The following is a 24,588-nucleotide window of genomic DNA, read 5'->3' as shown; positions in this document are numbered from 1 at the left end:
ATAAATATAAGCTACAACTTAGCAGCATGTTAGCCGAACTAGATTTTGCAAATGTTTATCAGCTTTCTTTTTTTAAATTTCATTTTAAAATTTTTTATACAATCTTGAAAGGTTACTCTCCATTTATAGTTATTGCAAAATATTGGCTATGTTCCCCAACTTGTACAACTCATCCTTGAGCCTATCTTACACTCAGTAGTTTATACCTCCCACTCCCCTACCCCTATATTCCCCCAACCCCACAAGCACTAGTTTGTTCTCTATATCTGTGAGTCTGCTTCTTTTCTGTCATATTCATTAGTTTGCTGTATTTTTTAGATTCTACATATAAGTGATATCATACAGTATTTGTGTTCCTGTATCTGACTTATTTCACTTGACAAAACACCCTCCAAGTCCATCCATGTTGCTGCAAATGGCAAAGTTTCATTCTTTTTTATGGCTGAGTAGTATTCCATTGTGTGTGTGTGTGTGTGTGTGTGTGTGTGTGTGTGTGTGTGTGTGTATCACATCTCCCTTATTCATTCCTCTGTTGATGGACACTTAGGTTGTTTCCATATCTTGACAACTGTAAATAATGCTGCCATGAATATGGGGGTACATGAATCTTTTCAAATTAGTGGTTTTTTTTTTTTTTTTCAGGTATATACTCAGGAGTGGGATTGCTGGGTCATATGGTAGTTCTATTTTTCGTTTTTTGAGAAACCTCCATACTGTTTTCTACAGTGGCTGTACCAACTTACATTCCCACCTGCAGTGCACAAGGGTTCCCTTTTCTCCACACCCTCACCAACATTTATTTGTGTTCTGTTTGATGATAGCCATTCTGACAGGTGTGAGGTGATATCTCATTGTAGTTTTGATTTGCATTTCCTTGATGATTAGCGATGTTGAGCATCTTTTCATATGCCTGTTAGCCATCTACATTTCTGTTTTTATCTTTCTTAATAAGCGCATACACATCAGCTATGTCTTATCAGTTTCATTATCTATGTTTCCTTTCTATTTAGAATAGATATAGGAAGAATGTGTTCTCTTTTCTCTAAAGCAGAAGTTGACAAACTTTTCTGTAAAGCGTCTGATAATATTTTAGGCTTTACAAATCATATGGTCTCTACAGCAACAAGTCAACTCTGTTGTGACTCTAGAGAAGCCATAAATAATACCTCACTGAATATGCCTAATGAACCTGGAAAAGATTACACGGTTAAAGAGTTGAAACTTATTTATTCCACTTTTCAAAGTATGGGAAAACTCAGGAATACCCAGGTTATACCTAGACCATGGCATGGGTAAACCAAAGAAATTAGTGTCATTTGAATAAAGCTTCCAGTGTCTCCTCCTAAGAAACAATATTAAAAATAAGTACCTATCCCAGTAGTACGGTTTGCAAGTTCTGGAGGAATAATCTCTACTTCTCAACCTTTCACTGGGTCTAAATTCTGCTGCTGGAGTCCCATTGCAAAGGGGGTGTCTTACAGCTACTGAAAGTGGGGTCTGGCTGCTCACCGCTCAAAAGCCAATAAAGAGGCAAGTTTGGTGGAAAGGAAAGTTTGCTTTAATTTGGATGCCTGAAACTGGGGCAGGGGGAGGGCGGACTCCCGTCCAAAGGCTTACTCCCCTCCACTGACAGCCGGTGGGCAAGAGCTCTTATTGGCGGAAGGAGGGGACTACATGTAGAAACAGTACAGTTAGTTCTGACAGTCATCTTGAAATTGGTCATACAGCGGTCTGACGAGCATCATCTTGATTGTCCTAAGTACAGTTAATCTTCAGTTCCGGGGTCAGTTTGTTCCCATTTCCTTGAGGCCAATTCTTGGAATTGTGGCAGCTTATATCACGGCTACAGTCTGGTCATCGTGTAGTTAACTTCTTCCACCTGGCACAGGTTTCAGTATCTACAAGACAGCTCACAGGATGTGGCTTAGAATATTATCTACAGCCCTTGAGAAGGAACTAAAGGCCCTTGACTATGCTTAGGGACTAAACGATTATTGTTTTGTCCTGTTTGACTGATTTTCTTTGCTTCTGCATTTTCTTACTTCTCTGATTAAATTCATTCTTTGGCTAAAGTTTTTCCACAGACAAAGGGCAGGCAGAGGACATGGGGGACAAGGACCAAAGGGTCCTATTCCATTTCATTAACATTAGCTTAAAAAATTATTGAAGTAATATTGAATATAATAAAATTTACCCATTTAAAAATATGGTTTTATGGACTACTATATTTAAAATAGATAACCAACAAGGACCTCCTGTATAGCACAGGGAACTCTGCTCAATATTCTGTGATAACCTAAATGGGAAAAGAACTTGAAAAAGAATAGATACATATATATGCATAACCGAATCACTTTGCTGTACACCTGAAACTAACACAACACTGTTAATCAACTATGCTCCAATGTAAAATAAAAATTAAAATCAAATAAAAATTTTTAAAATATGGTTTTATGAGTTTTGGTCCATGTTTTAGTTGTACAAACACTAATAGATCTACATTAGAACACTTATCACTAAAATATGAAGGGCTTACCTAATTAGATCAGGCCCACCCAGGATACCAGGATAATCTCCCCTTTGATTAACTCAAAAGCAACTGATTAGAGAACTTAATTACATTGCAAAATCCCTTCACCTTTGCCATATAACATAAGGAGGGGGTGATATCCTATCATCTTTTCCATGTTCTATTCAGTAGAGACAGGTCACAGGTTGTTCCCATACTCAGGGACATGGATCTGCCAAGAGTGTGACCCACCGGGGGTCATCCTGTGGCATTTCCCATACATCTCCCTCCCTCCCTCCCTCTCTCCCTTCTTTCCTTCCTTCCTTCCCTCCCTCCATTCCTCCCTCCCTCCTTTCTTTCTTTTTCTTTCTTTCTTCTTTCTTTCTTTCTTTCTTTCTTTCTTTCTTTTTCTTTCTTTCTTTCTTTCTTTCTTTCTTTCTTTCTTTCTTTCTTTCTTCTCTCTCTCTCTCTCTCTCTCTCTCTCTCTCTCTCTCTCTCTCTCTCTCTCTTTTTCTTTCTTTCTTCCTTTAAGTAAAAGAAGCATAGTGAACAGGTAAGACTGGCTATGAGAAGGGTATATTGAAGGTTTGAGAAGAAAGGAAAAGGTTAGAAACAGTCATATGAAGGAGGAGGAGAGAGAATGATTGCATACTGTACACCTGAAGGATGATGGTAAGGGTTCACTTGAAGTTGGCCATGTATTTAGTGCCAGCATAGCATGATTTTACATTTTTCTCCAGACCTGTTTGGCTCTGTAAGTACAGTAATAGAACAAGTAAAGAGTTGAATTTTAACCAGGATTGCTTCCTTCATTCCTCAGGGGAGTACTGCTAAGTGTGGGGAAAGAAAGAGAGGAATAGTGGATGTGGAATTAGATTGTTAATTGAAGACCAGCCTCCTAACTCTGCTAATTCCACTTGCTGATTTACGGTGGGGATTGGCTCCTTGCTGTGCTCAGCTGACATTACCCAGGAGGGTGGATTGGTGCCTGACCTGCTTCTGCTGGGCAGAGGATTGAAGACCAGTTCCTTACTTGGTCCCACCAACATACCACTCAAGCTGGGGAATCAGAGTGTCCCCGCCTGCTTTGTATGTGTGTAGGTGTGTGTGTGTGCACGTGTGTGTGTACGTACATTAGATTCCTCTTTCCTGGCGAAACTATGGAGCCAGAGTAGGAGGGTGGGGCAGTTTTTCCACAGTGTTTGCCTGAAGTAGGGCAGGTATTATCAAAAAGATATTTTATGTTAGGCTACCCTTTCCCTGGTACTTTACCTAAGGGCAGCAGGCTTTTCTTGGAGCTGCCCTCTCCCCACCATGCCTGTGGGCAGTTCCAGGCTTCTCCACTGTTGGCAAAAAGAAAACCCAGAAAACTCATTGCTCTCCTCTCTCAAGTTCCAAGATCTCTAGCTAGAGTCTGTTATCTTTCCACCTTTCAGAATCTTCCTATGTTTGTTTGTTGTGTTATGTCCAGGGTTTTTTAGATGTAAAAAAAGGAGGACCTGGAAGGAATGGGGCTACTGTCATGGTCTGTCCTTGAATTCCTCTATGATTTTTCAACTGGGTAGTTTATCTTCCTATTATTGATTTGTAAAAGTTCTTTATATATTCAGGCTGCATGTCTTTTGTCAGATATATGTTCAACAAATGTTTTCTCCCAATCTGTGGTTTGCCTCATCATTTTCTTAGTTAAATCTTTTGATAACAGCAACCGTTTTTAATTTTAATAAATTTCATCATTGTTTTTAATTGGTTCATGCTTCTTGTGTCCTATGTAAAGAATACTTCCTATATGTAGGTCACAAGTATTTTTTCCTTTTTTAAAAAGCAGTTTTATGCCTTTAGATCTCTATGTTAGGTCAATGATTGGCTTTTAATTAAATTTCTAGTCAGGTGTCATGAGTAACTTTTTCTATTTGATATCCAGTTATTCTAGCACAATTTATTGAAAAGATGATCCTTTCCCCATTGAATTTTTTGGCACCTTTGTTGAAAATCAATTGACCTTATAAACGTGGTTCTTTTTTCTGAATTTCAATTCTGTTCTACTAATCTATCCTTATGCCAAAACCATACTATCTTTATTACTGTTGCTTTTTCTCTTGTTTTTTAAAACAATTTTATTGAGATATAAGTGAGATACAATAAACTGCATGTGCTTAAAATGTACAATTTACGTTTGAATATGTATGCACCCAATAAGCGATCACCCCTTTCAAAATCGTGAACATCCACTCTCCATAACTGACCTAGAAAAGTAATCAAATGTCAAACATGGCCATGCTGAGCAAGCTGATTGACTGTAATCCACTGATAGCAATTTATTTATCACAGTGCAGCGTGGGTACAAAGTTAGAATTTTCTAGGACAATGCGGTAGAGTCCCTAGGCTCAGCCTCAGGTCATCCTTTCATGCAGTTGCAAGCTGCACACTTGAACTGTGGCTGTAACAACCAAGGGAGGCTGGAATTGCAGAGCAATGTTACGGTCCTTTCCATCTTTAAGAAACTCTTTTTTCAAATGCTAAGTATTGCTGAGAAAAAATCCAAGAGGACACTGTGTGACTCTTCAGTACACCACAGGGGGATGTAAACGGAATTGCTCTAAAGAGGGTCAAGGAAAATTACAATTCTTCCAAGACTTACATCTTGTGAAATATAGTTATAAACCAAAGAATTATAGTGCTGAATTTCTCTGTATAGGGAGAGATTTCACATAAAGTACTAAATGTGTTTTAACAAATGCCACCCAACCTATTTGATTGTGTAATTTTCTGGAAGAATTACCTAGTACAATCATGTTTTATATAATCTTTGCTGATCCATGGACAGGACAAGCCATAGATAATTAAGGGTGAAACTGTATATGTCTCAACTGTAAAAAAATAAAAGAAATAAAAATCCACAGTCTTCAAACTCACCATTAAGACTCCTTTCATCTCATAGCTTACCAGCAAATTGAATATATAAAGCACCTCTCACACAGAAAGTCAGAGAGCAAAGCACTAAAGCAAAACAAATACCAGTGATTAAGGAATATTGAAAGCAGCAGTAAAAATATGTTTCTTTAGTTTACTTTTAAATACAGACTGGGAACTGCAAATAATTGGGGGTATATATAAGTGGTAATTTTTTTTTTTTTGGTCTTCATGATTCTATGGTGTTGAATACAAATAAGGGGGAAAAAACCCTATTGCTGCAAAATTCAGAAAACCTTTTGAGATTATTTATTTTAAACATTCACCTTAATTTATTTAGTAATAGTTTTTAAAGTCACTCAAATATTCTGTCGCTTCTTAGACTGACCAATTTTGACATGCTTCACTTATTTTAAGTGATTATAAGAGAAATAGTTTGAAATGGGCTTTCCAACCTACTTGAGAAGGTATTGAAGAGGGGAGAAAAACTTCTGGGTCTTCATAGCCTTAGTGGACAATTTTAAGAGTTCAAACAGGGCTTCCCTGGTGGCGCAGTGGTTGAGAGTCCGCCTGCTGATGCAGTGGACTCGGGTTCGTGCTCCGGTCCAGGAGGGTCCCACGTGCCGCGTCCGGAGCCTGTGCTCCGCAACGGGAGAGGCCACAGCAGTCAGAGGCCCACGTACCGCAAAAAAAAAAAAAGAGTTAAAACAGAATATTTTATTCTGCCTTGAAAAATATTGAGATAATTCACCAGGGGATTTGTGGTTCTTCAATGGGCCAAAATTGAACTGTTTAGAAGAGTCAATGAAACACTGGGGCGCTGATTTCATGGTGGATGGCTATTGTCAATCATTGCTTCTTTTAGCATAACCACTGGCCCACTGAAGTACTTCAAAGAATATTCTAGCTGACATGAATTTGGAGAAAGAAGGACCAGAAGGAAATTTTGCATTTCCTACTTTTTTTAAAAAAAATTATTGGAGTATAATGATTGCGTTAGTTTCAGGTGTACAGCATGGTGATTCAGTTATACATGTGCATATACTCATTCTTTTTGAGAGTCTTTTCCCATATAGGTTATTACAGAGTACTGAGTAGAGTTCCCTGTGCTATACAGTAGGCCCTTGTTGATGATTTTATATATAGTAGTGTGTGTATGTTACTCCCAAGCTCCTAATTTATCCCTCCTTCCACATTTCCCCTTTGGCAACCGTAAGTTTGTTTTCGAAATCTGTGAGTCTGTTTCCGTTTTGTAAATCAGGTCATTTATATCATTTTTTCCTACTTTTTATCTATAAATATTTTTCAACAATGCTATTAAAGAAAAGACGGCTTAATAAAGGAAGATAATTGATTTTGGTGAATCGACAGCATGATTAAAGTAAAAGGTTTACTTTTAATTAAGATATTGGGGGCGAATGCTTCACTCTCTTTCTCCTGCCCTCCCTGCCTGTGTCACTCCTTTAACTTGCTCTCGTTCCCTTTCTGTCTTTCTTCCCCTGTCTTCTGCCAAATCCCAATTTTAACAGTTGTTTATGTTGTTGAAGAGAAAACCACAGGCCCCAAATGGCATCACTTGTGCTAAAGCCTATGATACCAAACCTAGGCTTAGATACAGGACTTAATTGCAGTTTCGAGCTTCTCCAGAAATGTAAGCTTAATCAACCAGTCTGGAATTTTCTGGTCGGCATCAATGAGGTCATCTGTCATGTGGGCCCTCTCCATCCCCCAGAAGAAGAGGCAATCTACGTGGTAAAACCCTTGCCTTTCCCTCCCCACCCCACCTCCCCAAAAAGAAGATACCCTGGCCTAAAAATAATGCTTCCTTTTCTTTTGCGAATAGCTCCCTTGCCCTACCCTTCTTCCTATAAAAACCTTCCATTTTGTACAACCCTTCAGAGCACCCTTGTAGTTGCTGGATGGGATGCTGTCCAATTCATGAATCGGCTAATAAAGCCCATTAGGTCTTCAAATTTCTGCCGTTGAATTTTGTTCTTTTTAACAATGTGTATCATTTTCTCATTTCCTGAGTTTAAGATCTTTGAACCACTGCGTGTTTATTGATATAAATAAGTCCCTGCTGATGCACCTACCAAGCTTAAAAGCTACCAAGCAGGGCTTAAAACAAAGCAGCAGGCTGCAGGATCAGTAAGAGATGTAAGAAATTTCTTCTTTTTTTTTTCTTTCCCCAATACTTTTTAGTTTACATGGTTATATGTTGGAGAGGTATTCTGAGTGTATTTTCTGAAAGTTTACAATTCTGGCCAAGATAATGAAGGAGGTGCCTGTTGTAATTGGGGTGAGTGGGTAGCATTTGTTAAACTTGGCTAGAGCCCATGAAAATAGAACTTTGGAAGGTCTAGTGATTTTTTAGAAAGCTACTTACAAGCTATTCCTCAGTATATGCAACTTAGAGGATATTCTGAGTGCAAGCATACCTCAGAGATACTATGGGTCCGGTTCTAGGCCCCCGAGGTATAACAGGTTGCACAAAGTTTTCGGTTTCCCAGTATATATAAAAGTTATGTTTACACTCTGTTGTAATGGGCTAAATGTGCAATAGCATTATGTCTAAAAAGATAATGTGCATGTCTTAATTAAAAATACTTTATTGCAAAAAATGCTAACCATCCTCTGAGCCTTCAGCGCATGGTGGTGGTAACATCAAAGATCACTGATCACAGATCACCATGATAAATATAATAATAATGAAGTTTGCATAGTGTGAGAATTACCAAATGCTTCACAGAGACAGGAAGTGAGCAAATGCTTTTGGGAAAATGCCGCTGACAGACTTGCTGGACATGGAGTTGCCGCAAACTTCCTGTAAATGTTACAAAATTTTAAATTTATAAAAGTTTATAAAATTAAAAACTTTGTCACTGTGAAGCACAATAAAGCAAAGCAATTTAACGAGATATGCCTGTATTAATGGGTACTAGTAAGACTGTTCCGTGAACTGTTTTGATTTCGTTAGCTGAAATTATGATTTTACTATTGCAGAATTATGTAAATTCATATTTTATTTCTCTTCTCAAGGAGTAGGTAGAATTTCTCAAACAGGTAGATTTCTAAGTATGGTAAAAATTGTGAGGAATCATCAAAAATTTCTGAAGCATCCTGGTATGAAATAGGTGCTTCCCTCAATGTTTAGCTCCATTCCTTTTCAAGAATATTTCTAGACCACGTATGGAATCCACTTTCCTTATGTCTCTGGAACTGTTTTCAAAATTCTGAAGCACTTGCTAAAAATGCACGTTTGTTCCCCAGCTATGCTCCCAGGAAATTCTGATCTAGGAGGTTGGGGGTAGGGCATGGGAAACATTTTTTAACAAAGCCCTCAAGTGATTCTTAAAATCATGCAATGCTGCTTGAGAGCAGTGGTTCTCAAACCTTACTACTTAGGCAGCTTAAAAAAAAATCCTAGTCTCTGGTGCCCACCTCAAATCAACATAATCAGAACTTCTGGTGGTAGGGCCCAGGCATCAGTATTTTTAAGGGTCCTCATGTGGCTTCCTTGGACATCTAGGATTGAGAATCGCTGCTGTCAAACAGCACTCAAGTAAATATTAAAACAGCTTTGAAAAAAAGGCTGTGGGATAATAATTTTTTTACTTCTAGTGTTTCCCCAAGATAAAAGATACTAAATTTGAGCAAGTTTTTAAAAATCAGAACACTTTAGTATGAGACAGATATTATGTAGAGTCAAACTGAGTACCAGATATTCAAAATTTCTGGGATGGAATAAGTCAGTCTCTAGACTTTTTCAAGGAATTTATGCCAATCTACTATTTGAGCTTTTAAATAATGTATAATTCACTCTGGTAACTGGTTAGCGACAGACTATGATATGCAGATGGCATGCAAATTATCAGGTGAAATAAGTAGAGACATGAGGAAGCAAGATTTAAGGTTAATTGTGGTAGGATTTAAAATTATGGTCATGAACAGACTTAATTGTTCACCATTCATTTTGTTTCCAGAAAAGATTCTGCACAGGTGTATTTACCTAGATGATCGCCAGTATGGTAACTCTTATTGTACATGTCAGATTTTGGAAAATGCTGAAAGAGCCGGGTTCCGATCTGGACGATGGCACAAGGAGATGTTGGCAGATTATTATGCCTCTTGATTTCAGGGAGTTTAGCTTTATTCTTTCAGTTAGGTACATAGTCGAGGAAGATCCAGTACCAGATGGTGATGTTGGCTGGGAGGGGTTTTCTCACCTACATTTGGCAGCTCTACTCGGAAGTGGTGCTTTCAGTGCTTTAGACTTCCAGTCTATACTATTTCACATGATCATTGGGAAGCTTTAGGTGGTAGAGATGCAATGACACATCTCATTAAGCGTCCCGTAACTATGAACAGCTGACATCTGTGCTGAAAACAGAACTGGATGCAGCCTTCAAGTGGTTATAGGTTCAAGTGCTGTGTTGCTTTTTTTTTTTTTTTTCAGTTTATAAGTGATTTAATAAGCATAGCACTGCTGTCGTTAAACCAGAAAAATATATGTAGTAGAGACTTGAATTAGAATATATTACTAGGGCTTCCCTGGTGGCGCAGTGGTTGAGAGTCCGCCTGCCGATGCAGGGGACACAGGTTCGTGCCCCGGTCCGGGAGGATCCTACATGCTGCGGAGCAGCTGGGCCCGTGAGCCATGGCTGCTGAGACTGCGCGTCCGGAGCCTAAAAAAAAAAGAATATATTACTAAAGACTTGAATTCAAAAATTTGAAAAGTAGTAAGTCTTTCTGTAGGGAGAGATTAGTGGTCAAAAGTTAGCTGTGTCGCTTTCTTAAAGACACTGCTGAAATTCATTATATTAACCAAGCTTGTAATTTCTAGAGGCATTTTTGACTTGGAGAAATAGATTATAAATCAGTGGGCTGCTCATTTTAAAGATGGCCTTCTCCTAAATGGCCTTCCTCTTTCCCAGAAGTTGGACAATGATTTTAGCTGATGACTTATTTATTCGTCATTTAATAATAACAGTCATATTACCCTGATTTGAATGCCTATAATGTGCTAGGATACTTTGTGTAAAAACTCCACAACAGCCCTCCAAGGTATCCCCATTCTGTGCTTTTGAGAGGTGAAGGAACTTGCCGAAAACCATAAGACTCCTAACTGACAGAGCCAGGATCCTGCCAGCTATCTGGCTGCCCAGCAGGGACTCTGTTCATCTTGCCACCAACCCCTGCGTTATGTACAAGAATAGAATGAACAGTCATTTCTATAAAGTGCAACAAGCAGCTGTTCATAAAAGTTTAGTATTTGAACTGAGAAAACAACAACCATATTCCGCCTTCAAGGGGCTTATTATTTCTACAGTCTCTTATCACATTAAAGAATAACACCCTGGTTCTTTATACACATTTCTCGGTGCTTAACTTTAAAAAATATTGCATGATTCCTTTATCAGAGATTTTAATGAAATCAGGAAATAATAAGTAACCCAATCGAAATGTGTTCATCCTAAATTTGGCCTGGCTACAGAAATTCATTTTCACCTCATTCCTCATCCCTGCCTTTCCAATGTCCTAAAGCACGAACCCATTGGGTGTTCCCTCCGTTTCCCCAAGGAAATATTTCATTCATATAATGTCTCCTTTGTAATCAACACTGAGAAATGTCACTTTGATTAAACACAACTCTGAATGACTAAGACGACAGTACAATAAATTCTCCAGAGCTATCTTTCAGAACAACTGATTGCTCTTTAGTCTTAATCCTCCAGAGTCTTATTTAATCAAAATGATGTTGCTAATTAAGGATTAAAACCTCCGAATAGAATAAAAAAGAAGGATTTTTCTTTCTCCTTTGGGCAGGTCAAGGAGGCAGAATTTGCTGTAAGGAAGTAAAAAGTCCCTTCCACCTTTGGTAAAACTGCATTATTCTCTGACGTTTGGACTTAATCCAAAATAGGCCTGAGTGCTTTGTAATATTAATATAGTCGGAGGATGGGGGGGAAAGAAGGAAAGAAAGAAGGAAACAAAAGAAAGCAGAAAGAAAAACAAAGAAAAAGGAACTGTCTTAGATAGCTATATGTATACCTAGATAATATTTATTCTAAATTTTTTTCATTTAATGCTTTTAATATGAATTTTCTTTAAACATTTTGTCTGATGCTGTCTGTGCATTGCTTTTATCCATCGCTAACATTGATGGAATGGCAAAATATTTTAGAAAAATGATACTAACCCATTTCACAGAGAAGAGGAAGCAAAAGACAATATATCTCCAATATATTTGACATCAACTGGTGAATGCCAATAAGAACAACAGAATTCTCTACTAAATGCTGAAATACTCTACCTTGAGATCAAAATCTCAATTTTTCCTTGAATTTGCATTTGATAATAAAAATTGGTTCCTTGAAAACACATAAAACTGTACAAGAACTCACTAAGAGAGACAAAGATGTATAGAAATGTAGTTTGATTTCCATGGAATACAAATTCTTTCAGGTGCTGGGGGTGAAGTGGATGTTAAATAGAGATGCTGGTTGATGTTTTAATGAATTGTAAAATACTTCTTCCATCCTTTTCATCTTTCTGAATTTATAATCTCTGCCGTGTTAGTCTATTACAATGTAGACGTAACTAATAATATCTCCTGCTTATTGATTACCACTATGTGCCACATTCTATGCCAGTAATACACATATTATTACCTCTAATAAAACGCAGGAAGAGGTATTATTATAACCCTTCAGAAATGGTTAAACTCAGAGAAGAAATGACTTGACCAAGGTCAGGCAACTGTGTGAAGTAGAATTGAGATTTCCACCAAGGCCTGTTTGGCTCCAAAGCCACATTCTGTTCAGTAGGACATGCCATCTCACACTTGTTTACTTGAAGGATAAAGTCATCAGTGTGCTTCAAGAAGGTGCTGGTAAACTGTTTTGGTCTATACCTGACTCATAGGCTCCCAGACTACTGGCTGAGTCATTGTTAAAGGTATTGTCCCCTTGTCACCCAGCCCAATCAATGACAAAGGCTGAACAACCATCATCAAAACAGGACCAGAGAGCAAGCAACGAGAAATGCCCAAAGCGAGAGAAATGTCTGTTCCCGAGAATGCCTGTTTTCTCTCCTAGCCAGTGCTACTTACCAGTTAAAAAAGGACATTTGTTTCTGGGATCCATACTCCTGAAGGCTGTAAGCGCCCAGTGGACAGACAATGGTCCTTATTCCTCCTGTGCCGAGGCAGATGGCCACCATCTGAAACAGCCTGGTCTGTTCCTTTTTTGGTGTGTTGTTAATCATACGGTGAGTGCCCATGTAGAAACCCTCCAAGGGAAAAGCAGCCACAGATAATAAAGCAGAGCCTACAGACAGAGAAAAAAAAAAAAAAAGGAATAAATATTTATAGACCACTGACTCACCAAATCACATCAGAAATAAGGTTTTTCCTCTGAACGTTGCCTCGTTATGCAATTGTCTTATTAAAATATTAATCATGGCAATTCTGGAGGTAATACGATTTTCCTAAATGTAAATATTTCCCTCAGTATATGTTTTTAATGAATCCAAAGTCCTAGTTTTTTTCCCCTCAGACTTGAACTATCTCTCAGAGAACAGACAAGCAAATCGTGTCCATTTTAACAAAGTTAAAACAATTCAGAAATACCTGATGTGAGACACTAAAGATGTTTGCAGTCCCACCCCCAGAGAAAAACCACCATTCACAAGGGTTATTTGTTCTTAATCAACAGAGTGCGAGAAACCGCGATGATCTCAGACATCTCGGAAGCCTGTTAAAGAGAACGTTTTAAGAAGAACGTTATTGTAGTTAGAGCAGAACGTAGCCTCTCTTTTCCTTTTCTACTTCGCTTTTTCCTTTTAAATCCCTTTTATTTCTCCTGCAGTGGCGTGGAGACTCCTTTGCCACACACATAGGTGAGAAGGCTGGGGACGGGTGTGAGGTGAGCAATGCAGTACAGGTGGGAAGGAGGGAGGAGAGAATGACAAAGGAAGGTTGAAATCACTTTGCTGTACACCTGAAACTAACACGACATTGTAAATCAACCAGACTTCAATCAAACCCAAAAACAAACCAACAAAAAGAAGGTTAAGCTGACTTCTCACTTCCGTCTTGCAGGGACCAAACTTGAAGACTTTCCTTGTCTAATAATTACCACTCAATTCCATACTTTTGCTAAGCTATTTATAGTTTGCAAAACATTTCTGTGTACTACATTGTTTGATCTTGGAAAAACTTTGTGATGACAGAGGACAGATTTTTTTTTTAAATTCTGATTTTTCAAAAAAAAAGAAAAAGAAACAGGTTTGTTGAGGCTAAGTGACCCAGTGTTACGGAGTAACCCAGTTGTGATCTCCGTCTTCTTGAAATTCCTGTTATCACATGATCAAATCAGTTTTTTCGGGGGGTCAATTTGATTAGGGAAAAATGGCTTCTCCATGTTAGTTTTCAACTCCGTTTTATTAACTTGGCATTCACACTTTTTGGTATAAATTTTTATATAGTCATTTTATGTGGTTAGTTTTCTCAATTAGACTATAAGGGTATTAAAGGCAAAAATTGGGCCTAATGTTTCCATCTCCCATACAGTGGCTTTTGCAATGTGAAGAATGCATGCCCTTAATAGTTGTTTGGTAACAGACTGATTTACCATGCGGGTGGGCCCTTTACTGAGTTTGAAATGTTTCCTGTTAAGGTGAGCCAGATGTGCAGCTAACTTCTCTCTCTCTCTCTCTGCCACTCAGTTTTTATCTCTGGAAGTGTCACGTGAGGCCTGGCTAGGCTAAGGTTATCCAAAGAGGATGGACAGAAGAACTGCTTCTTGCAGCAGCCATCTATTTAAAGACAAATTCTTTTAGTGGTACCTTTGTGTAAATTTGAAAGGCACTTTACTTCCATCTTTTGAAAAATGTCATAATACACTGATTGCAATAGGTCAAAACTTTATTTCTATCTACTGTAAAATTGATGTAATAAAAATACAAGTCATTGACATATGAGATAAGAAGATTCCTTGTTGATGTGTGCTATTGTGCAGTGCGCAGTCCGCACACCTGTACTTGGTAGCTCTGTATAAAGCACCGTGATGTGTCGTATCTCTTGCTAGGTGGTGGGGGTCTGCTGGTTCCTCCCATCAGGAGCGAATGCATCAATCGGAGAAGGCACACATGCAGGTGGACAATTATAATGGGGCAAATGCAATCACTTGGGTATGATCAGAGTGTGGCTGAGCACAGAGGAGCTGGCAACGAACACTACATGAATCTTGTTATTTTTTTTTTTTACGTCTTTATTGGAGTATAATTGCTTTACAATGGTGTGTTAGTTTCTGTTTTATAACAAAGTGAATCAGCTATACATATACATATGTTCCCATATCTCTTCCCTCTTGCATCTCCTTCCGTCCCACCCTCCCCATCCCACCCCTCCAGGCGGTCACAGAGCACCGAGCTGATCTCCCTGTGCTATGCGGCTGCTTCCCACTAGCTATCTACCTTACGTTTGGTAGTGTATATATGTCCATGCCTCTCTCTCGCTTTGTCACAGCTCACCCTACCCCCTCCCCATATCCTCAAGTCCATTCTCTAGTAGGTCTGTGTCTTTATTCCTGTCTTACCCCTAGGTTCTTCATGACATTTTTTTTTCTTAAATTCCATATGTATGTGTTAGCATACGGTATTTGTCTTTCTCTTTCTGACTTACTTCACTCTGTATGACAGACTGTAGGTCTATCCACCTCATTACAAATAGCTCAATTTCGTTTCTTTTTATGGCTGAGTAATATTCCATTGTATATATGTGCCACATCTTCTTTATCCATTCATCCGATGATGGGCACTTAGGTTGTTTCCATCTCCAGGCTATTGTAAATAGAGCTGCAATGAACATTTTGGTACATGACTCTTTTTGAATTATGGTTTTCTCAGGGTATATGTCCAGTAGTGGGATTGCTGGGTCATATGGTAGTTCTATTTGTAGTTTTTTTTTTTTTTTTTTTTTTGCGGTATGTGGGCCTCTCACTGCTGTGGCCTCTCACGCTGCGGAGCACAGGCTCCAGACGCTCACGCTCAGCGGCCATGGCTCACAGGCTCAGCCGCTCCGCGGCATGTGGGATCCTCCCGGACCGGGGCACGAACCCGTATCCCCTGCATCGGCAGGCGGACTCTCAACCACTGCGCCACCAGGGAAGCCCTATTTGTAGTTTTTTAAGGAACCTCCATACCGTTCTCCACAGTGGCTGTATCAATTTACATTCCCACCAGCAGTGCAAGAGGGTTCCCTTTTCTCCACACCCTCTCCAGCATTTATTGTTTCTAGATTTTTTGATGATGGCCATTCTGGCTGGTGTGAGATGATATCTCATTGTAGTTTTGATTTGCATTTCTCTAATGGTTAATGATGTTGAGCATTCTTCCATATGTTTGTTGGCAGTCTGTATATCTTCTTTGGAGAAATGTCTATTTAGGTCTTCTGCCCATTTTTGGATTGGGTTGTTTGGTTTTTTGTTATTGAGCTGCATGAGCTGCTTATAAATTTTGAAGATGAATCCTTTGTCAGTTGCTTCATTTGCAAATATTTTCTCCCATTCTGAGGGTTGTCTTTTGGTCTTGTTTATGGTTTCCTTTGCTGTGCAAAAGCTGTTAAGTTTCATTAGGTCCCATTTGTTTATTTTATTTTTATTTCTCTAGGAGGTGGGTCAAAAAGGATCTTGCTGTGATTTATGTCATAGAGTGTTCTGCCTATGTTTTCCTCTAACAGTTTGATAGTTTCTGGCCTTACATATAGGTATTTAATCCATTTTGAGCTTATTTTTGTGTATGGTGTTAGGGAGTGATCTAATCTCATACTTTTACATGTACCTGTCCAGTTTTCCCAGCACCATTTATTGAAGAGGCTGTCCTTTCTCCACTGTACATTCCTGCCTCCTTTATCAAAGATAAGGTGACCATAAGTGCGTGGGTTTATCTCTGGGCTTTCTATCCTGTTCCATTGATCTATCTTTCTGTTTTTGTGCCAGTACCATACTGTCTTGATTACTGTAGCTTTGTAGTATAGTCTGAAGTCAAGGAACCTGATTCCTCCAGCTCCGTTTTTCATTCTCAAGATTGCTTTGGCTATTCAGGGTCTTTTTCGTTTCCATACAAATTGTGAAAGTTTTTGTTCTAGTTCTGTGAAAAATGCCAGTGGTAGTTTGATAGGGATTGCATTGAATCTGTAGATTGCTTTGGGTAGTAGTCATTTTCACAATGTTGATTCTTCCAATCCAAGAACATGGTATATCTCTCCATCTATTTGTATCATCTTTAATTTCTTTCATCAGTGTCATAGTTTTCTACATACAGGTCTTTTGTCTCCTTAGGTAGGTTTCTTCTTAGGTATTTTATTCTTTTTGTCGCCATGGTAAATGGGAGTGTTTCCTTAATTTCTCTTTCATATTTTTCATCATTAGTGTATAGGAATGCAAGAGATTTCTGTGCATTAATTTTGTATCCTGCTACTTTACCAAATTCATTGATTAGCTCTAGTAGTTTTCTGGTAGCATCTTTAGGATTCTCTATGTATAGTATCATGTCATCTGCAAACAGTGACAGCTTTACTTCTTCTTTTCCGATTTGGATACCTTTTATTTCCTTTTCTTCTCTGATTGCTGTGGCTAAAACTTCCAAAACTATATTGAATAAGAGTGGTGAGAGTGGGCAACCTCGTGTTGTTCCTTATCTTAGTGGAAATGCTTTCAGTTTTTCACCATTGAGGACAATGTTGGCTGTGGGTTTGTCATATATGGCCTTTATTATGTTGAAGGAAAGTTCTCTCTATGCCTACTTTCTACAGGGTTTTTATCATAAATGGGTGTTGAATTTTGTCGAAAGCTTTCTCTGCATCTATTGAGATGATCATATGTTTTTTCTCCTTCAATTTGTTAATATGGTGTATCACATTGATTGATTTGCATATATTGAAGAATCCTTGCATTCCTGGAATAAACCCCACTGGTCATAGTTTATGATCCATTTAATGTGCTGTTGGATTCTGCTTGCTAGTATTTTGTTGAGGATTTTTGCATCTATGTTCATCAGTGATATTGGCCTGTAGTTTTCTTTCTTTGTGACATCCTTGTCTGGTTTGGGTATGAAGGTGATGGTGGCCTCGTAGAATTAGTTTGGGAGTGTTCCTCCCTCTGCTATATTTTGGAAGATTTTGAGAAGGATAGGTGTTAACTCTTCTCTAAATGTTTGATAGAATTCGCCTGTGAAGCCATGTGGTCCTGGGCTTTTGTTTGTTGGAAGATTTTTAATCACAGTTTCAATTTCAGTGCTTGTGATTGATCTGTTCATATTTTCTATTTCTTCCTGATTCAGTCTTGGCAGGTTGTGCATTTCTAAGAATTTGTCCATTTCTTCCAGGTTGTCCATTTTATTGGCATTTCGTTCTTTGTTCTTTATTCTGCTCTGCAGTAGTTATTTCCACTATTTTATCTTCCAGGTCACTTATCCATTCTTCTGCCTCAGTTATTCTGCTATTGATCCCATCTAGAGTATTTTTAATTTCATTTATTGTGTTGTTCATCATTGTTTGTTTCATCTTTAGTTCTTCTAGGTCCTTGTGAAATATTTCTTGCATTTTGTCTATTCAATTTCCAAGATTTTGGATCTTTACTATCATTATTCTGAATTCTTTTTCAGGTAGACTGCCTATTTCCTCTTCATTTGTTAGGTCTGGTGGGTTTTTATCTTGCTCCTTCATCTGCTGTTTTTCTATCTTCTCATTTTGCTTATCTTACTGTGTTTGGGGTCTCCTTTTTGCAGGCTGCAGGTTCGTAGTTCCTGTTGTTTTTCGTGTCTGTCCCCAGTGGCTAAGGTTGGTTCAGTGGGTTGTGTAGGCTTCCTGGTGGAGGGGACTAGTTAGTGCCTGTGTTCTGGTGGATGAGGCTGGATCTTGTCTTTCTGGTGGGCAGGTCCACGTCTGGTGGTGTGTTTTGGGGTGTCTGTGGGCTTGTTACGATTTTAGGCAGCCACTCTGCTAATGGGTGGAGTGCTGGTCATTGAGTGAAGCTGGGTGCTGGTGTTGAGATGGAGATCTCTGGGAGATTTTCACCATTTGATATTATGTGGAGCTGGGAGGTCTCTTGTGGACCAGTGTCCTGAAGTTGGCTCTCCCTCCTCAGAGGCCCAGCACTGACTCCTGGCTGCTGCACCAAGAGCCTTTCATCTACACGGCTCAGAATAAAAGGGAGAAAAAGTAGAAAGAAAGAATTAATAGAAGTAGAAAGAGAGAAAGAAAGAAAGGAAGAAAGAAAGAAGGGAGGGAGGGAGGAAGGAAGGAGGGAAGGAAGGAAAAAAAGAAAGGAGATAAAGTAAAATAAAATAAAGTAAGATAAAATATAATAAAGTTATTAAAATAAAAAAATAATTATTAAGAGAAAAAAATTAAAAAAACAAAACAAAAAAAAACGGACGGATAGAACCCTAGGACAAATGGTGGAAGCAAAGCTATACAGACAAAATCTCACATAGAAGCATACACATACATACACAAAGGGAAAAAATCATAAATCTTGTTCTCAAGTCCACCTCCTCAATTTGGGATGATTCGTTGTCTATTCAGGTATTCCACAGATGCAGGGTACATCAAGTTGATTGTGGAGCTTTAATCCACTGCTCCTGAGGCTGTTGGGAGAGATTTCCCTTTCTCTTTGTTCTCACAGCTCCCAGGGGCTCAGCTTTGGATTTGGCCCCGCCTCTGCATGTAGGTCACCAGAGGGCGTCTGTTCTTCGCTCAGACAGGACGGGGTTAAAGGAGCAGAGGCCGGCGTGACGTTGCACCAGCCTGAGGCGCGCCGTGCGTTCTCCCGGGGAAGTTGTCCCTGGATCCCAGGACCCTGGCAGTGGCGGGCTGCACAGGCTCCCCGGAAGGAGGGTGTGGATAGTGACCTGTGCTCGCACACAGGCTTCTTGGTGGCGGCAGCAGCCTTAGCGTCTCGTGCCCGTCTCTGGGGTCCGCGCTTTTAGCCGCGGCTCGTGCCTGTCTCTGGAGCTCCTTTAAGCAGCGCTCTTAATCCCCTCTCCTCGCGCACCAGGAAACAAAGAGGTAAGAAAAAGTCTCTTGCCTCTTCGGCAGGTCCAGACTTTTCCCCGGACTCCCTCCCGGCTAGCCGTGGCGCAGTAACCCCCTGCAGGCTGTGTTCACGCCGCCAACCCCGGTCCTCCGACCAAAGCCCGAGCCTCAGCTCCCAGCCCCGCCCGCCCCGGCGGGTGAGCAGGCAAGTCTCTCGGGCTGGCGAGTGCCGGTCGGCCCTGATCCTCTGTGCGGGAATCTCTCCGCTTTCCCCTCCGCACCCCTGTTGCTGTGCTCTCCTCCGCGCCTCGCAGTCTCCGCCCGTGAAGGGGCTTCCTAGTGTATGGAAACCTTTCCTCCTTCACGGCTCCCTCCCACTGGTGCAGGTCCCGTCCCTATTCTTTTGTCTCTGTTTTTTCTTTTTTCTTTTGCCCTACCCAGGTACGTGGGGGGTTTCTTGCCTTTTGGGAGGCCTGAGGGCTTCTGCCAGCGTTCAGTAGGTGTTCTGTAGGAGTAGTTCCACGTGTAGATGTATTTCTGGTGTATCTGTGGGCAGGAAGGTGATCTCTGCGTTTTACTCTTCCGCCATCTTCCTGGAAGCCTCCCACTACATGAATCTTGAAGGAAGGGCCAGGAGTTTTCATGTCTCGGATATGGGATGGAAAGATAAAGGAAAATGACAATTTCAGGCAGAGAAAAGAGCAGATGTAACATTAGAAAAGTAGGGAAGCCCGTGAGGAGAAGTTCCGCCTGATTGGGGTCGTGTACTGAGACAGAAGTTTGGAGAGGTAAATTTGGGACAGGTTCTAAAGGTTCTTATAAAATTGGCTTTTACATTTTAGATAATAGAGCCAATGTATAGATTTATTCTTTTAGGAAGTCAGTGTTTTTTGGTAGAAACAGCATTGGGGTCACACTGATGACTGACAGCCAGTAAGCAGGCCACTGTAATGGTCAAGAAGATGAAGGCTGCATTTTTGAGCTAAGGTTGTAGCAATACAGACAGAAGACACATTTTTTGATGGAACCTCTGATACTTAGTGACTGGTTGGAATTTTATGACATCCATGAGTGGGGGACACCAGGAAACAACTTTGAGTAGGAAACTGAATGGTCGTGGAATTGACTTGCCTTCTGTTTGCCAAATTCTAAGTTGGGACTTCAGTCCTAGTCTGATGACTCACACAGGAATTCAGACTGATGGGAATCACCACGTTAAACAAGAAGTTACCTAATGCTACTGACATGGCCTGCTACCAAGTGAAGAAGAGTAAATCATGCTTAAATGTCTTCTCATCAGAAAACATTCCCTGACACAGAAGAGCCACCTTGTCACTCTCTAGTCCATCCTGTCCCCTTCCCCAGCTTTTTTTTCATTATCACACATTACCACCCAACATGATAGCTATTTATTACTTGATTTTCCCTCTCCCCACATCAGAAAGTCAACTTCATAAGAAAAGAGACTGCTTTCTCCTGTGTTGGGTTCCAGATCCTGGAACAATGTCTAGCACAGAGTAGTCAATGAGAAACACTTATGGAATGGTGAACAAATATTTGCCATGCAGTGACTTAGTTTTTATTTCATGGAACTGAAACAATGAAGAAGCTTACAAGTTTGAATCATGCTCTGATCGATTCAGTGAATGGTACTTTACCATCTGATTGGAATTGTGTGTAGGTTGAGGAGCTGATACCCATCACTTCCTCATTCACTTCCCCTGTCCCCCAAAACTGCCTTTCTGCTGCACTGGTCAGTTTTGATGAACTGCCTACCTAAGTTCCTCAGCTCAGAACTTGGAGTTAATTTCTGTCCTTCCATCATATTTGTGACCTTACATAGTTGACGAGTTTTTATGGTTTTATGTTCTTTCCTGGATTGACAGTTCTCCATCACCTAGACCAACATCCTGAGATTTTCTGTTCTCTCTCTAACCTCTCACTGTGATTGTCAGTCCTGTTTATTGAAGCATTTCACAAATGTGTTCATATCTTCAGTAACTCCTTCTTGTCTAGAAGAGCAACCTGAACTTCCCAGCCTAAATTTCTAGACTGTTCATCAACTTGATCTCTATTCCATATCAAACAAATTTGATATTTCCCCAACATTGCTTGCACTCACGTCACTCCCAAACTTTTGTAGATCTATTTCTTTTTTGTTATGTAAAGAAGCACAGTGTAGCGTTAAATTCATTCATTTTTTAGCATGTAGCCATACTTCATAATATGGAAATCATGTCTTCAAGTGCAATCTTAATTATTATATGACTAATTAAAAGACCACCTTTTGATGAAAACGTTTCTACATGTACTTCAAAACAACTTTTTAGCACACTTCACTTTAGTTGTGAAGCAAATGAACTTCATATTTCACATAGAATTTGTCACAAATTTTGGCTTGTGGTAGGAAGGGGGGAAAGGAGGGAATTCTGCAGAGTATAGAAAACAGACATTTGAAGAGATAATTATAAAATATAATCAGTGCAATGATAAAAGTATCAAAGCATCCTCTAACACACACACACACACACACTTAGTAGTATCCCTCAAATAATACAGAGAATAAACTAAATTGAAGCAACATTCTTAGCTCATTTATTACATCTTATGCTAAAACCAGAGGGGGTATAGCATAAATCAAACGTTCTAATAAAAATCCACTAAAATAAGTTGTAAAACAATCCAGTCAGAAGTGGACACTCACCTAGAAAATGCAGAAATAAGCAAACCTGTACCAGTTTGTTTCTTCCTAGACATACATCAGCAAGCCATCCTGCAAACACCGGGGTAAGGATTGACGTTCCAATAAAACACAAGTTCAAAATGGCGGCCTGGTAATTGTGATAGCCAAGCTTGACGGTGCAAAAGGGGATCATATTGCAGACGACTTCAAAGAAAGTGAACCTCTCACACAGCTCCACCAGAAGCAAACAGGTTCCAACTTGAAATTTTTTCACAGAGTATGATGAAGACAAATAACCAATATGTCTTATAGTTTTCTCCTTCTCAATGCTGTGATTTAAGGGTACTTTCTCATCGGTGTTTTTAAAGCCTGTAACAGACATGACTACCCTCCTTGAAGACTACTTATGCTCGTGGTTTGAACTTGGTGATTTTTCCCCCACTCCTCTAATGAAAAAATAAATAAGATCTTTGCTTTGAATTTCACAACTCCATGCTAAGTTTCATACGTTTTTTTTGCACGTTAGTGTTGGTCATTTTGATGATCGAAGAGCACAAGAAAAGAGACATGAGTATTTAAACCATGGTAGCTCAGTGTAGCCAAATCTGATTTGTTCGTCTAATTACTTAGAGGCTAAATTAGGCTCTTCCTCCAAATTTATATTGAATTACATGAATCCAGTTGCATACGTGTGGAAACTCATCTGCCTCACACTGATAAAGTTTAAATACGGAGGCAGAAGAAGCAGTTTTTCAGGAGAATTTGAGCACTAGATCAAGAAATAATTTGAGTCTAATAATTTCTGATACTTTAATTAAACAAGCCAGAACAGTATCAAGAGATAAAGCGTGAAAGGAAATCTGTTTTGAGGGGGCAGGATATCTTATCATTATTAAATTTCTTGTTATTTTTGGTTGGAATTCTGATAAGAAAGCTAATTAGGTAACAAAAGTGCTAGTACATTTAGGTAACAAGCAGAGTTTGCAAGAAAGTAATTTAAGTGCACTAATGAAAAGAGAAAATATTAAACAAAACCCGTCTTCCTTTAAGTTGACCCCAGGCTTGTAGAACAGCCTCTCGGAGGAAATCAGAGTGAAAGGCACTATTTGACTCTTTATTAGTCAGCAACAGGGGTACAGCAACTATCCCACACATGCTTTGGGCAATATTGGATCTGGTATCACCCTGACCCTTCAGCTGGGTGAAGGGATGTTAACATTCTGTTTCGGAAAGCAGAAGAGCACAAATTAAGCTGAAAAAGCAGCCGTATGATAATTCATTCTTTTTTATGACTGACTAATTTCCATTGTGTATATATTATATATACCACATCTTCTTTATCCATTCATCTGTCGATGGACACTTAGGTTGCTTCCGTGTCTTGTCTATTGTAAATAGTGCTTCCATGAACATTGGGATGCAGGTATCTTTTCAAATAGGGTTTTTGTCATTTCTGAACATACACCAAGGAGTGGGGTTGCTGGATCATATGGTAACTCTATTTTACTTTTTTAAGGAACCCATATTGTTTTCCATAGTTTTCCATAGTGGCTGCACCAATTTTCATTCCCACCAACAGTGTAGCAGTTCCTTTTCCTCATACCCTCTCCAGCATTTAATATTTGTAGACTTTTTGGTGATGGTCATTCTGACCAGTGTGAGGTGATAGCTCATTGTAGTTTTGATTTGCAGTTCTCTAATAATTAGCAGTGTTGAACATCTTTTCATGTGCGTTTTGGCTATCTGTATGTCTTCTTTGGGAAAATGTCTATTTAGATCTTCTGCCCAAGTCAGAGAAAGACAATTATATGATATCACTTATATGTGGAATCTAAAAAAATAATACAAATGAATTTATTCACAAAACAGAAATACACTCACATAGGAACAAACTTATGGTTACCAAAGGGGAAATAAGAGATAAATTTACCAAAGGGATAAATTAGGAGCTTAGGATTAACAGATACACACTACTATATATAAAATAAACAGCAAGGTTTTGCTGTATAGCACAGCTATATTCAATAGCTTGTAATAACCTATAATGGAAAAGAATCTGTAAAAATATATATGTATAACTGAATAACTTTGCTGTACACCTGAAACACAATATTATAAAAAATATATACTAAAATAAAAAAAAAAGCAGCCGTAAAAGGGAACATTTTAACAGTTAGGTGTTTAGCAGCAAGGACAACGGAATGGAATTATTGGGTCAAAGTCATAATAATTCAAAACATAGGGGGGGAGTATAGGAATGTTATTTTCATGTTGGAGTCGAAAGCAAAAGACTGATAAAAGCTTTTGATGCTAATTCTTATCTTTAACCTGAGAGATTGGGTGCAAAACACTTTGTGTTGACCTCTTCTAAGAGTCTCATAATGGCGGCTATTTTCATCCATTCAGCATCACTTCTCCCCCCTTTGGTAACAATGCCCTGTTTTT

General features: G+C 39.3%; 1 protein-coding gene across 1 annotated transcript in view; it reads right to left on the bottom strand.

The window, feature by feature from the left end:
- SLC15A5 (solute carrier family 15 member 5) overlaps positions 1 to 22,525 on the bottom strand; it is a 90,777-nt gene extending 68,252 nt beyond the window's left edge. The window contains exons 1-2 of the mRNA XM_032646771.1: positions 22,165 to 22,525; positions 12,534 to 12,750 (exon numbers count right to left, since the gene is read on the bottom strand). Coding sequence (XP_032502662.1) covers positions 12,534 to 12,750; positions 22,165 to 22,525 — 578 coding nt within the window. The remainder of the gene's footprint in view (positions 1 to 12,533; positions 12,751 to 22,164) is intronic.
- Between the last annotated feature and the right edge of the window lie 2,063 nt (positions 22,526 to 24,588).

The sequence above is a fragment of the Phocoena sinus genome, chromosome 10, assembly GCF_008692025.1.
Source record: "Phocoena sinus isolate mPhoSin1 chromosome 10, mPhoSin1.pri, whole genome shotgun sequence".
In the NCBI taxonomy this organism is placed as follows: domain Eukaryota; kingdom Metazoa; phylum Chordata; class Mammalia; order Artiodactyla; family Phocoenidae; genus Phocoena; species Phocoena sinus.
Note: the sequence above shows the minus strand (reverse complement) of the source record. Positions and strands in the feature narration are given on the sequence as shown.